The 14068-nt window shown below is 40.4% G+C and overlaps 2 protein-coding genes across 2 annotated transcripts; both read left to right on the forward strand.

Annotated features, from left to right (window-relative positions):
• The first annotated feature begins 950 nt into the window (after window positions 1-950).
• mrpl51 (mitochondrial ribosomal protein L51) lies at window positions 951-5091 on the forward strand. The gene is made up of 4 exons (XM_085176905.1): window positions 951-1132; window positions 1321-1423; window positions 4242-4349; window positions 4708-5091. The coding sequence occupies exons 2-4, from the start codon at window positions 1333-1335 to the stop codon at window positions 4902-4904; spliced, it is 396 nt and encodes a 131-aa protein (XP_085033031.1). The 5' UTR covers window positions 951-1132; window positions 1321-1332; the 3' UTR covers window positions 4905-5091.
• A 1846-nt stretch (window positions 5092-6937) lies between these two features.
• LOC146508459 (synaptobrevin-like) lies at window positions 6938-11950 on the forward strand. Its single transcript, XM_085177759.1, has 5 exons — window positions 6938-7705; window positions 8699-8846; window positions 9054-9212; window positions 9622-9673; window positions 10042-11950. Coding segments are annotated over exons 1-5 (378 nt in total). The 5' UTR covers window positions 6938-7703; the 3' UTR covers window positions 10059-11950.
• The last annotated feature ends 2118 nt before the right edge of the window (window positions 11951-14068 follow it).

Genomic DNA, 14068 nt, shown 5'->3' on the forward strand with positions numbered 1-14068 from the left:
CAAACAGGACTTTAAGAAAACCGTGCAGAGCTGTATCTTAAGCACACTGAGGAGAAACAAGCTGACCAAACAGCTGCTGGTGTCATTCTACTCCACTATGGCATTTTGGTGTGAAATACCATCTTCACTGGAGATGACAAAAAGGCTGTTGACAGAAATGAAACATCAGAAAAGAAAACCACTGTCATTCAGCTAGAAGCACAGCTACAAGTCGTGCCACAAACAACAACAAGGACTCTTCTCATCCTGGCAACCACCTTTTCCTTCTGTTGCCACTTGGATGGTGCTAGAGATCAATAAAGGCCTGCATTAAATTGCACACTGCCGCCACGCACAGCATCCTTGTGCAATATCGCCAGGGACTTCACAGGGGATATTTGTGTGTATGTTCATAAATTCATAAATGTGTATGGTATGTGTGGATTTTAACTTATACCTGTCCTATTTTTCTAATTTCTATCCCTAGATTAATTTATATATTTTTTAATTTTGTTAAAGCAAGGCTTTTTTTAGACGTTGCTTGATGTTTTTCTGCTTAATGTGTCTCACTTGTGCATGGCTCAGGAAGACGCTCGTTATCTATAGAAACACAAATAAAGGCATTCAGTTTTATTCTGTTTTGTTCGAAAAGTAGATACAACAGATGTTAAACACATTTCACATAACTAAATCCTAGTGAGTGCCATTCTCTCCAACTTCTGATTTCTCCTCACCTGGCATTTAACTTTTAATTGAAAATTACTTTTAGATATATTAAAACATTTAATGCTCTGTGGACTCCTTTAAGAACTAGGCTTAGCCAGGCCAGGTTTTCTGTATAAAGCGCTTTAAATAAACTTAACTTACCTATTTACTCGGGTATCGACAGGCCTATCTCCCCCTACTGGGTAAAATTCGTAGTAAAAAGTTGCAAAGACAACAATAAAACTCTTCCTTTGCGCTTCTTTACAGACAACACGGTACTGCCGCGTTGAATTATGGGACACGGAGTAAAGATGGAAGCCGCCACACAGAGCATGTCGAAGCGTCAATAACAAACATTTTAAAGCGTTACATGTTCGTAAGTGATCCTTGGCTACGATATAAACAAAGGACTCGAGTGGCATAAGATTCTGAGCACGCGTGGAAACAGGTAATGGTCGAAACACTGACTTCGATGTAAAGTGCTAGCTGAAGCTAAAGCTAAGGGTCACCGTAAAGATGGTTAAAGAAACTGATGCCGTGTTTAAAGAAGGAAAAGTAAACTTTAAAAAATACTCTGAATTTTATGAGCGTTGACTTCAGGTTTCATCTAAATGATCTGTTAACAACTCCTGGCAGAAAACTGTGGACATGTCTCTGCTGGGAGGTCTGCTGAGAGCTGGGGCGTCCTACTGTCAGTCTGCTGGGACGCTGCTGCACACAGTCAGGACCATTTCTACAGGTGAGTTGTCTCACTGTAGAAATGTGAGACTGGTAACCTGAACCGGTCCGGACTTAGTATTGTTACTCAGGAAGTAAACCAAGTCGTCTACTTCTCGGAAGATTTCTGGTTTGACCCCTGATTGCTTCGGCCAAAGTATCCTTGGAAATAAGACAGAATGCACTTGGCGCAGATTAAAACATGTTTGTACGAATGTCGGTGTGAATGTGACATTCTGCATGTGCCTGCATGCATTTTCTTGATTTCAGTAACAAAAAACAAGTGAGACTCAAACTATCTTAGGGATGGGATCTCATGAAATCAAGCTTTTGAAGTTATATAGGGATTTTATCTCTTTCCTCCTTGGACCCCTATTAGCCCTGTTTCTCTTTTCTGACCCGAGCGGTTTCTGACATATATCAGGCCTGCTTCCTGAACAAAATGACCATCAGAAGTTAGTCTCCTCCTACGTGGTATTACTAGGGCTATTCATTAGAAAAACCTGGAACACATTTTAATGGTTGTTAAACTTAATCTTTTATTTTATGTGTGTATATATGGGATTCAAAACACATACAGGTGTGGGGGAAAGAGTTAAGATAGCTTGATAAATCAGAAAAAGGGGATTTTTGTCCAGTCAGTGCATAACCTCTCTAAATTTGATTTGAGTGGGAATTTCACTGTAATTTCACCCCAAAAAAATGGGAGTAGGGGTTAAAAGGGGGAGGCATTTCTGTTGTTTGGGTTAAATTATGGTAACATGAATTGAACTTTTTTTGTAATTTTATTTTTTATTTTAAGGCATTTTAAGAGTTATAAGTTTGACAGATTTTTCTTTATATATTATTCTCCAAATGCAGGGTAGTTTTAATGTAGGCTGGCCTCATTTAAGCACTGTTTTTGAGAGTAGTGCACAGACTGTGGATTTTATATGTCACTCTTTACACTGTTAGTGTAATATGTTCCACTGTAAGGTACTAAGTATGCACAGTTAACATAAAATTAATATATATATTATATTAATTTTATATATATATATATATATATATATATATATATATATATATATATATATTTATATATTAGGGGTGCAACAATACACAAAATTCACGGTTCCATGCCTTTTTAATTTGTCATTTATTAAAATTATAAATATATATTTTAACTCAAAAGAACAGTTTTTAAATTTTAATTTAAGTAATAAAAAATAAATCTATCTGATCGAGAAATCACTCATCTTTGGAAAAGAGAGTTTATTACAGAGAAATGGCTCTTTCCAAAATAAAAGCTATACTATACGCTTCTTCTGGGCTATATTCTCAGCAGCATATTAAACATATCAGGTCCCCATAAGGATAATCATGTGCTAACGGCTGTCTAAATGACTCGGGTAAAGTTTGTAGCATGCGTGCTTGTTGTTTTTGTCTGCTTCCACTTGTCTTTGCACTAGGATGATGTCGGAGTAAATGTGCAGTCATATTGGTTGTGTTCCCACTAGTGCTGTCAGCGTTAATCTGAAATGACGTTAACGCCACAACACGGCAAATCTCCGTTAACGAGCTACCGCGGATCGCCCCGTGCGTGGGGCTGCACGGCCAACACGTTAACGAGCAATCCACACTGAGTGTTTGTTGTTCAGAAATATCTTCAGTGTCATTTACGGAAGCCCGAGTTGTTTCTTTGAAGCTGAGGCGGCAAAACTGCAACCCCAAGCCACCCTGTCATCACTCCGTCACTGCCAGTTAATTGTGTTTACAACCACTAGTTAACGCCACTACCTCTCATGATCATCAACATCATTGTCAGTTGTGAGAAAGAGGACATTGAAGGTATGATGCTGATCCTTGCCGTGATGGATATTCATGAATCATTCCCTCCATTCTCACTTTTTAGTCGCTCTCAGCTCAGTAGAAACGGGCCTACACTGCCCGACAAACACATGGTGTGTTAGCATATTCCATTCAATATCAAGATGAAATGTTCACCGGGAACAGTTAGACACTTGTAGGATATAATTAAGATAACTTAAAGATGAGATAGTAAAAGGAATATCTGCTCTATCTGCCTGCTTCACTGAACATTCCACATTCCAACATGTTTTTATATGAGCATTTGTCACATCTGATATTTTGGGTAAAAACATTTATGTGGACTCCAAAAAGACGACCTGCTTACTCTTTGCACTGCCTCGTTTTATTTGTTCAAATAAAGTCACGCATGTTCGAATCATTTAAATGTTATCCACAAGTCAGACCAGCACGATATGAACACGACCTTTTTAAAGCTCTAAGCGATTACACGTTACCAAATAAACAAGACAAAAAATTAGGTTCACATAGAAATTGAAGTCGTGAGCGACCTCTGCTGTCAAGAACAACAGTTATATTTTCCTCAACAAGAAACAGAACAAACTCAAACCACCTGGGACCTGCGGCGCATGAATCACGCTTTTCCCACGAGTGTTTAAAAAGCTTCTCTGGTATCTATTGAGTCATTAGTAAACATCTGTTCCAATATGGCTACCTGGTAAAGTTATTCTTATAAATTTCTGGGAACCTGGATGTTAAATATTTTCAATTAATTTAATTGTCTGGGAGTAGAAGAAATGTTATGTGTTTATTTGTACATTTGTACTGTACGTATGGAGCCATATATATGCTGATTCCTTGAGTCTGTGAACAATATAGTGCGTAAAGTGTACATTAGCTTTTGTATTTGATACCTTTGATTCGAATCATTTAATGTGAATGAGTACATCGAGTAATCTGCAAATTGTCTAGAGAACAAAATCGACTATCGACGTAAACAAGCACTTTGTGCTACTGTGTGCTGTTTTCAGGTACATGCTGTCAGATCAGGATGCACGCCATCCCTCAGCCGAAAAAGGTGGACAGATGGACTGAGAAGAGGAGCATGTATGGAGTTTATGATAACATAGGAATCTTGGGTGAGTGTCCTCAGCATCCAAGAAAATTAAGAGGATGTACTGTACAACTGTTGGATGGTTAGTTTGCTGTTTCTAAGTCATAATGAGTAACTTAACTTGTTTTAAGGGCTGACTGTGTGTGTGTGCACGCAAACAGTCTTACAGCATTCTCAACATCTGCACAGTAAATTGGCAGGAGATGGTGTGAAAAGATAAGCTGGGTATGAGCGTAGGTGAACAAATCTATGATGATCAGACATTTAACCTGATATGGTGCCTTGCTTTGCTGTTCATTTTACCAGTTTTGCCTCTCCCACAGCACACTTTTTTCTTTCTTTCACATAAACTGTCTCTCTCTCTCTCCATGCTCTTTCTACAGGGGACTTTAAAGCTCATCCTAAAGACCTAATTGTTGCCCCCTGCTGGCTGAAAGCTTTCAAAGGTAATGAACTGCAGCGGGCAATTAGAAAAAAGAAGATGGTGGGAGACAGAATGATGACTCAGGACAGGCACGACTTGGAAAAGAGGATACGCTTCCTCTATAGACGCTTCAACCGCACTGGCAAACATCGCTAATGCTGGACAAAGTGCAGAGCAGCCAAGAAGGACTGTGTCAGTCTGTTGGTGTGATTTCATGCTGTCACTGTGCTCTGTTTCCATTTTTCTAGGTTATTGCGTGTTTCAGACTGAATGTGCATTATTCATTTCTTATCAGTAACTGATTCAAAATAAATGCTACTAAAACCTGAAAATAAATTATAAATGGACTCGAATTTGTGACTTTTTATTCCTCGAGACCCAACGAACATTCAGATAAAGCTGAACTGGTCAGTCTGTAATTAAAAATTATATCATGGGATTACTTTGTGAAAATAGGCTCTAGTGCAAAAGTCAGAAAAAGCTCAGGATAAAATGACCTGTTGAAGTAACTGATAAATTCAGACGTTTAATACAAAAATCATTTGGAGGGTTTCTTCAGTTAGTTTGAGGTCTGAGAAACTTTCAGAGCTTTAACTTTTATCAAGTGAAGTGAGTAATAGTTTCACCTTGTAAAGGACCTTGAATGACTGCAGTCTTTGTAAGGTGCTGTGTGAATACATTTGCCTCGCCTGTTGATCATCTCGTTATTGCAGTAAGCTGATGGGTAAGTTTGGGTCCTGATTGTAGTCAAAGGAGCTTGCAAAGAAAAGCGTCTGGACTTCTTTAAGTTACTTGAAGACGTTTCACCTCTCATCCGAGAGGCTTCTTCAGTTCAGAACTGAAGAAGCCTCTCGGATGAGAGGTGAAACGTCTTCAGAGGCTTCTTCAGTTCAGAACTGAAGAAGCCTCTCGGATGAGAGGTGAAACGTCTTCAGAGGCTTCTTCAGTTCAGAACTGGATGAGAGGTGAAACGTCTTCAAGTAATTTAAAGAAGTCCAGACGCTTTTCTTTGCAAGCTCCTTTGACTACGATGACCTGGATGACTGAGAACCTTCACAGACGTCCTGATTGTACCATGTTACTTTGGCATGTGCCACCGAAGGTATTACATTGTTACAAACCAAGCTTGTAGCCAAGGTCCTCCACAATAGAAGTGTCAGTGTGTCCTGCCACCTTGCTTCCCAAATTCCCCCAAGCTAATCCAATACAGGTTTCACAGAAGCCAAAGGACAGCCTCAGAGTTTCTGTGGGGTTGGTGTTTTTTTTGTTTGTTGTTTGTTTGTTTTTTAGGATCAAAATAGGCAGATGGTTTTAATGTTATGTCTGAAACAATGGAAATGCCTAAACATAATGCACATGATCTACCATTTCAAGGCTAATGGGACTCCATTGTCTGAGAAGATTTTCAGTGAGACAGTGCACTCTGCATGCAGCAATTTTCTCCTACTCCAGAGCACTGCTGAGCTCACTCATTGGTGTTCAACCATAAGAAGGCTTTTTCCCACACTCCAGTTCACTCCCAGGGTGTTTGATAGGGTGGAGGTGGAGTTCTTCATGCGGGCACTTGTGTTAAAACGGGGAAAGCACTTCCCCAGTGTGCAAAAAACATCTGTCTCCATAGTGTCAGGGGACAAAAAGCAAATGTATTTGCAAAACAGATTACTTCTTAATTTTTCTCCATATACGTCATCAAATTTTGAATAAACTCTTCAAAGCTGTTCTTGCAGCTCAGACAAATGCAAGCTATTGTAAGGAACCTTGAAAAGGGAAAATTCCTCAGTGAGACTAAATGTCACATCAGACCTTTTGGACATACTGCTTAACTGTAATTTTCTTTTTAACATCTGAAGAGCGTCACATTCTAGTATGTTTCACTTCATTGCTCTACTGACCTTTTTTATTTCCCTTGAGGCTTTTTCTAACTCCGCTCACTTTAATATGCATAAGATTTGATTCAAAATATGTAGGACTCCATTAGTTTTCAAACGAAAGCCGTTGCAAAGAAAAATGGGATACAGGATCAGAAAGAGGAGGGAGCTGGGAGAATCCCAGGCCAGGGAGGAAACAGTCGAGTCAACACTCTGTAGGCATTCACGGTACCGCAGTGTCGTCCCGCCGCCCTATCCGACACAGAGCTGCAGTACTGCAAAGTGTGAGGGGAGAGAGAGGGGGGGAGGGGAGGGGGTGCCGCACTGTCGTTACGAGTCCAAGTGGTGAAGGCAGGAGCAAAGACGCATTATTGCAGTTGCCCACAGAGCCACTTTGCACGGACAAAACTCGCGTACCTCGCATGCAGCGCGCAGTGAGAGAGAGAGAGTGAAGAAGGCAATCAGAGACAACAGATTTCCTGTGACTGCACTTTCCCCCTTTTATTGTTGTTGTTATTATTATTATTATTTTATTTCAATCGCAGGTATTCTGTCAGTAGCTTTCAGAAGAGGCAACTCAACAACCAGCCAATCAGTGCTGCGTCTCAGGATCCAGGAGGGGAGCATCACTTGGAGGAGCCGGATGCAGCTCTGCAAGAATACAAACATCCGTGGATTTCTTTTGCATGGATTATAATTTGGAAGTACTTCCTTCCTGAGCTGGCATCGCTCCTTTTTCATTCCCTGCCCACTAATCTGGTCACACAGTGAATTATCACCCGACCTGTATACGTGTCTCAGTATTGCAGTACTTTTGGTGACGGCTTGCAGTATAAAAGCATCGCTAGAAGATCGGCTCCACTGCGCCAAGAGCCTCCGCCTCAGTTTACTGTCAGTGCGCCACTTCAGTCTGTTTACTAATTAAGCATCTGGACTTTCCTTTGCACACGTGCCTCCGCTTTTTCGTCTCTTCTGCAATCTTTTAGAGGGGTTTTTCTCTCTCGCGTTGTACTTCAGACCCTCCTGCCTCACTGCCAGTCACCCCTCCTCCGCTGCCCGTGAGTCAGTTCAAACAGCTGCATAGAAGATGTGAGTATTAATGCGGCTTTTCCATTGCGCTCTTAAAAAAAAGAAAAGAAAAAAAAAACAAAAAAACAAAATCAGATATCTAATATGTGGTGGCGGAAGAACCCACATTGAAACATGTTCATTTCTTTATTTTCTTCCACTGGCGGTCCGAAGTGAGGTGATTTACTTTCAGCTTGAAGGGTTTTTGCTGACGCAAGCGAAAACATTCCATCACTGCTTCGCTGAATTATGTATTCAGAGGTTGACTTCTGTCTCATACAAAGCCCGAGACGTGGCTGAATGAGTTGTTTGGGATGTTTTTGTGTCAGATTTAATAGAAAGCAGCGTGTTTTGTGGTGCTGGATGAGTTAGAAGGTTTTTGTGGGACTTGGGGGTCATCATCTGTTTAATGCTGTAAAACGTGAATTTTTAAAGGAAATTTTTTCTCTTAAAAAATATTGTAAATTTTCATCCTGCAGGAGTTAGTTTATCATATATTAAACTGTCGGGAAGCTGCCTCTGCAGAGGTTTTTTGCTCAGGTTTAATTCTCCTTCCTCTCCCCTCCTGCTGGATTAACCGTTTCCTCAGTTCTGCCTCACCTTTTCTTTTCACTTCCACCCATCTCTCTGTAATCCATCATGAGCAACATCTGCCTTCTCTTTTTCTTCCTCCCCAAAATGTTCTCTCTCTTTACTCATCCACCGCCATCCTGTGGCCTACATAGCTTTTTTTAAAACCTCTCCCCCACTCTCTCGTATGCACCCCTTTCTCACTGACCCATTAGTTCATCATTTCTTGCTAACATCTCTGCCTAGGTTTGCTATTTGCAGGTTCCCTTCCTGCAAATTACACTCTTGACTCTTACAAGCCTTTAGACAGGGCATTTTTCCTTCTCAGCATATTTCAAGTTTCTTTTCAGATTTTTATAAAAACCTATCCATTGTTGAATGTGAAATGTTCTGACTTCATCCAATTCTTTCTCTCACAAAACTCTCATTGTTGTGCTTGGTCAGGTCTGCCCCAGATGCTGCCCCACCAGCTGGAGCTCCTGGAGCTCCAGGTGCCCCTGGCGCAGATGGAGCCCCAGCTGGCGCACCTCCTGGCCCTCCCAATACCAGCAGCAACCGCAGGCTACAACAGACTCAGGCCCAAGTGGAAGAGGTGAGCTGTTCTGAGCTTCTGGGTCGGAATGCATTCTGTGTAGAAAGTCACTGATGTAAAATATGCATGAGCTACAAACTGCAGAAGAATTACCACTTACGAAAATGACATTCCCATCTATTTTCCTCCTTTACTACCCCCCCCCCCCCCCCCCCCCAAAAAAAAAAAAAAAAAAAATGCTCTCTCATCCTTGCTGGATTGGTCTAGGTGGTGGATATCATGCGGGTGAATGTGGACAAGGTTTTGGAAAGGGACCAGAAGCTTTCAGAGCTGGATGACAGAGCGGACGCTCTCCAAGCTGGAGCCTCCCAGTTTGAAAGCTGCGCAGCCAAGCTAAAAAACAAGTACTGGTGGAAGAACTGCAAGGTGGGCACATTACTGTGGCTCCTTTACACAGATTGGTAAAACAGAGAGAAACTTATGGTATCATCTGACTTAGAATTAACAAATTCCTATTAGTATGTGTTCTGGCATGCAGAGAGAATAGAGGACAACATAGGAATTTGTTAATGAGCTGCTGTAGAGCACTGAAGTGATACCTCAGGGGAAATGGGAGAAAGGCATCTGCTATTGTGGAGTTTTCACTCTAAACACTAAGGGGATTGTATAACTAAGCCACAACAAATGCAAAGAGCCTTTTAAGTGTCATAATTGTTTTGTTTTGTGGTTCAGATTGGTTTCTATTCTGTTCGAACATAGTGAAACCCTAAAAACACAGCTTCGTGTATTCTTCTGTAAAAGGATGAAGTCTAAAATTTTCATCTTTTTTTTTCAGATGATGATCATGATGGGTATCATTGGAGTTATTGTGGTTGGAATCATATTCTGTAAGTAGTTTCATTCTGACACCGATGCAAAAATTTCCACAATTAACTGATTACTTTCAAAATGTAGATAACCATCATGCGTCGGCTTCCCACTCAGCATGGCTATTTCCACTTGCACACGTGAGAAATCTAGAAATCACTAATACATCAGTGTTAGAACTAATACTGATGGGGTTTTTTATTAATGTAAAAAACCCCCATCAATATTATGCATATAAGACAACACCAGCATAATATTATTTCGGCTTTAACAACCCCACATTCCTACATAAGGAGAGGTCAGTGTGTCCTCTTCCTGTTTAGTTTTAATGATGTGTTGCCAGACTCATTAAACTAATTACTTCTTTCCCTCTCTCTTTAATTCACAGTATACTTCTTCCACTGAGCTCAGCTCATCAGTACAGATGAATATGGACTTGAGGATAATATAAGAGGGGAGAGGCAAAAAAAGAAACCCAAGCGCTGCTCCTCAATTTTGTCAGTCCTCTCCTTCCTCTCTTCACACAGTCTTCCATCAAACCATCTTGCACTTAAACATTACATTAGTGTTTATAGATGTCTCTGCTCTCTTCGTCCTCTTTCCCTCCCTTTCCTTGCTGCTTTCTTCCACTGTTTTGACTTGAACTCTTGCTCACTCTCCGCTGCCTCTGCACCTCATGTATTATTGAAGGACACAGCAGGCAGAGTCAAAAGAGGAAGGAAGGAAGAAAAGGAAAGAAGGTAGAGGGAGAACACGTGGGGCTAAGCACGCTGGTGGGGGGTGTACAGAAGAGTCTTTCTACACCGAGTACGCCAAAGCTTATTCATATGACGTTTTTTTGAGAGTTCAACATTTGTAAATTGATACTGACATGCATAACTAACACACATCTTCTGTCTGCTGCTTCCACAGTTGCTACTTACTAACACAAGGTCATGTTAGATTAAGATTATGCTAGTTTCTGTTGTTTGTGCTTGTGTGTATCTGTGATCCAAAGCATTGTAGCTAAAAGCTTTCTTCCACTTTTACCTGGTAGGCTTTGATTGGTATTTTTTCCCTTTCCTGTCTAACTTTCACTCACTTAAGTCTTTTTTTTCTGCAACCTCCAGTGATAACAAGAAAAGAGAAATGCAAAATAGGGAAAGAGACTGTGTGAGAGTTTAGGAAAGGAGGAAGTGATTCAGGGAAAGGTAGTAGGAGTACTGCAACACATTTCTACTGCATAAATAGGTAAAAATTTAAATCCGGACTGAAAAAGCAGAATGTTTATACCGCAGGCATGGAGGTGGCATTTTAGTAATAATATGAACAGCAATTAAGTCACACGAGCAGGCACTTACAGACAATCTAACGAATACATGAACTAACTGCTTCAGTCCAGAGGAAGGCCTCTTAATTCTGATTTGCAGAGAGTCCCAGCCATAGACAGATGAATGTGTAGCGCCACATTTCAAACAGGTAGAGACACACAGTTATTTTGAGAGTTGTGCTGTCAAAGTGTTTAATTGTTGTTTAAGTTGTCCAGAAAACAGGAAAAGAGGAGAGAGGATATGATTTTGGAAACCCTGAGCCACCTGGTCGTCCCACCGTCACTGCTGACTCACATAAAAGCACCCATCTGTCATCGACAGTATGATAACGGCCAGTGTGAAGCTTTTGTTTCTAACCTGCATGGCAAACGGTGTCCATAGTTTTGCCTTTTTGTGTGACCTGTGTATCTGCCATTTCTGAACCTTACTGCCGACTGTACATTTTTTTTCTTAGTGGTTTAAAGGACCTATGTACAATGTCTTTCTGATCTGATAATTACTGCTTATGCAATGCAACAATGCTCAAGAGTTTGCCAACATTTTGTTAAGATCACTTGTGTTGGACAGTAAAATAATATCCAGAGACTGCAAACAAACTGCTACTGTAGTGAAAAATGAAAACTTAGTATTATTCGTGTTGTATGAGTAGAACTATAGTACACATCTGTCAGTTTACGCTCCTGAAAACAGGTTTATAAATTCTTTCAAGTTTTTTGAGGGGCTGTAGGATATGAAGTTTATTTTCCTTACTCTGGACTGATATTCAGGGTTGATAAAACGCAAAGGGCATTTATGGATAATTGTAGCGGTTAGCCAAAATTATCTAATGATACTGTGCAGTAATATTATTAGATAGTTAACATGGTACATGAGAAGATGTTTTGTGATTTACAACTTGGAACTACTGGAAGAGATGCAACTGGATTTAGGAGAACAAATGCATGTTTACCACTTTTTGCTGATGCCAATAAAGAAATCATGAACTGACTACATACTGACTTTGATTATATCCTTTGCTTGTGTTATAGCATCTAAAAAAACTAAAAGAATATAATGAAATGTTTTTTCCTCAACAAAATCAAAATTTTCACAATTTAATTTCTTTATATATTTTACATTAATTGTAATATTCTAAGCCTTTATCATTTTACTTTTGATGTTTAGGTCTCAAAAATCAGAAATCCAGTTTCACAAATTATTAGAATATTTCATTTAGAGTTTGAGTAAATTATTAGTCACACAGTAAATCAGCGGTCCCCAACCCCCGGGCCTCAGACCGGTACCGGGCCGCGAGAGTTGAGGCTCGGGTATGAAATGTATGGTTTTCAGGGTTTTTATCGGTTTTCAGCGTTATTTTGTTATCGTTTTTATCGTTAACTCGGTTTTCCTGGGTCTTTTCACGTGTGTTATGAATAAATCTTATTTTTTTCGGTACCGGTACTAGTTTTATTTTGTTGTATTTATCCGCGACACCTTAAAGGCCGGTCCGTGAAAATATTGTCGGGCATAAACCGGTCCGTGGCGCAAAAAAGGTTGGGGACCGCTGCTGTAAATAATATGCATCTTTTGCTCTAGTTCAATACACACAACCACAATCATGGGGAAGATTGCTGGCTTGATTGTTGTCCAGATGATGATCATGAGCAGCCTCCATACAGAGGGCAAGCCACAAGATGTCACTGCTGAAAAGGCTGGCTGTTCACACAGTGCTGTAAAGAAGCATCTTTATAGAAAATTGACTGCAAGGGAAAATTGTGGCAAAAGCGACAGAGGTGACTCCAGGTTTGAGAGGATTGTTAAGAAAGGTTGGTTCAAAAACCTGCAAGAGCTTCACAAGTGTAACATATGTGTTAAATACTTGTGAATTTCACCCAAAACACTTCTTTTTTTTAAATTAAATATGTAATTTTGCATCTCAATCTCCTACCTGTGTGATCTGAGTCTGTGTACGTTCCTGTGTGTGTGCGCGCTGCGTGGTGACGTAGGTGCGTGCATGTGTGCCCGGTCACAGCTCCTTTCAGCATGGCCGGAGGTAAGTCACTGCCACGCTGCTCTCTGCTAATTAAAGTTTGTTCAGAGCCCAAGCTGCAATGTGAATACAGCCGAACTGCCGCGTTTTTGTTTGTCATTAAGAGACTCATTTGGGATAAATTTTGTGGAGGGCGGAGTTCGCTAATATACGCTTTTGATGAGTTCTAGCCAAGAACGCAGCTGAAATGCTAGCATGCTAAGTTAGCCTGATCGCTAGCGGCTTGTGAGCGTATTCACTGCAGTTTTTTTTAACAGCGTGCACTCTTTTTTCCTTCGTCAGGAGAGGTGTACTGGCAGTCGCGTGACACACACAGAACAGACCCTTATTTCTGTGTTGCAGGTATGGAGATGTTCTTATGTTTTGGAGATGCAGTCTTTCATTCATTGTTTTTATAAGTACAGTGTTGTATTGCCTGTTAGATGGCGGTTATTAATATAATTGTACTGAAGTATAATATTTGAACTATAAGCACTAGAATATTGGGTCCTGGTGATTGAATTGTATTTATCTGACTGTTTATTTGTTTTTGAATTATTTTGTTTATTGTTCTTATAAGTTGTTTTTAATGATTTTTCAGTGACATATTATTTATTTTGTGCTTTTTATTTTTGAGAGCTTAAGTTAATGTTTTAAAACAATTTGTTGTATTTGATTTATTATATTGTAGTGTTAATGAAGCTGCGGACACAGCTCCTTTCAGCATGGCCGGAGGAGAGGTGTACTGGCAGTCGCGTGACACACACAGAACAGACCCTTATTTCTGTGTTGCAGTGTTAATGAAGCTGCGGACACAGCTCCTTTCAGCATGGCCGGAGGAGAGGTGTACTGGCAGTCGCGTGACACACACAGAACAGACCCTTATTTCTGTGTTGCAGATGTGCAGTAAAGAGCCAAAGACCCAGTACTGTCTCCTGCCTCTTACTTTCACGCCAGAACACAACGCAAAGACGGGCGTAACACATGAACGGGTTACACAAGGAGTGGAGGTATCTGTCACCACACAGATGTCTTTAGGAAATGAGTTCCAATGTCTTTTTATTTATTTATTTATTTTTTGCCTGTCCCGTTTGGCT

This window comes from Neolamprologus multifasciatus, chromosome 11 (genome assembly GCF_963576455.1).
Source record: "Neolamprologus multifasciatus chromosome 11, fNeoMul1.2, whole genome shotgun sequence".
Taxonomy (NCBI): domain Eukaryota; kingdom Metazoa; phylum Chordata; class Actinopteri; order Cichliformes; family Cichlidae; genus Neolamprologus; species Neolamprologus multifasciatus.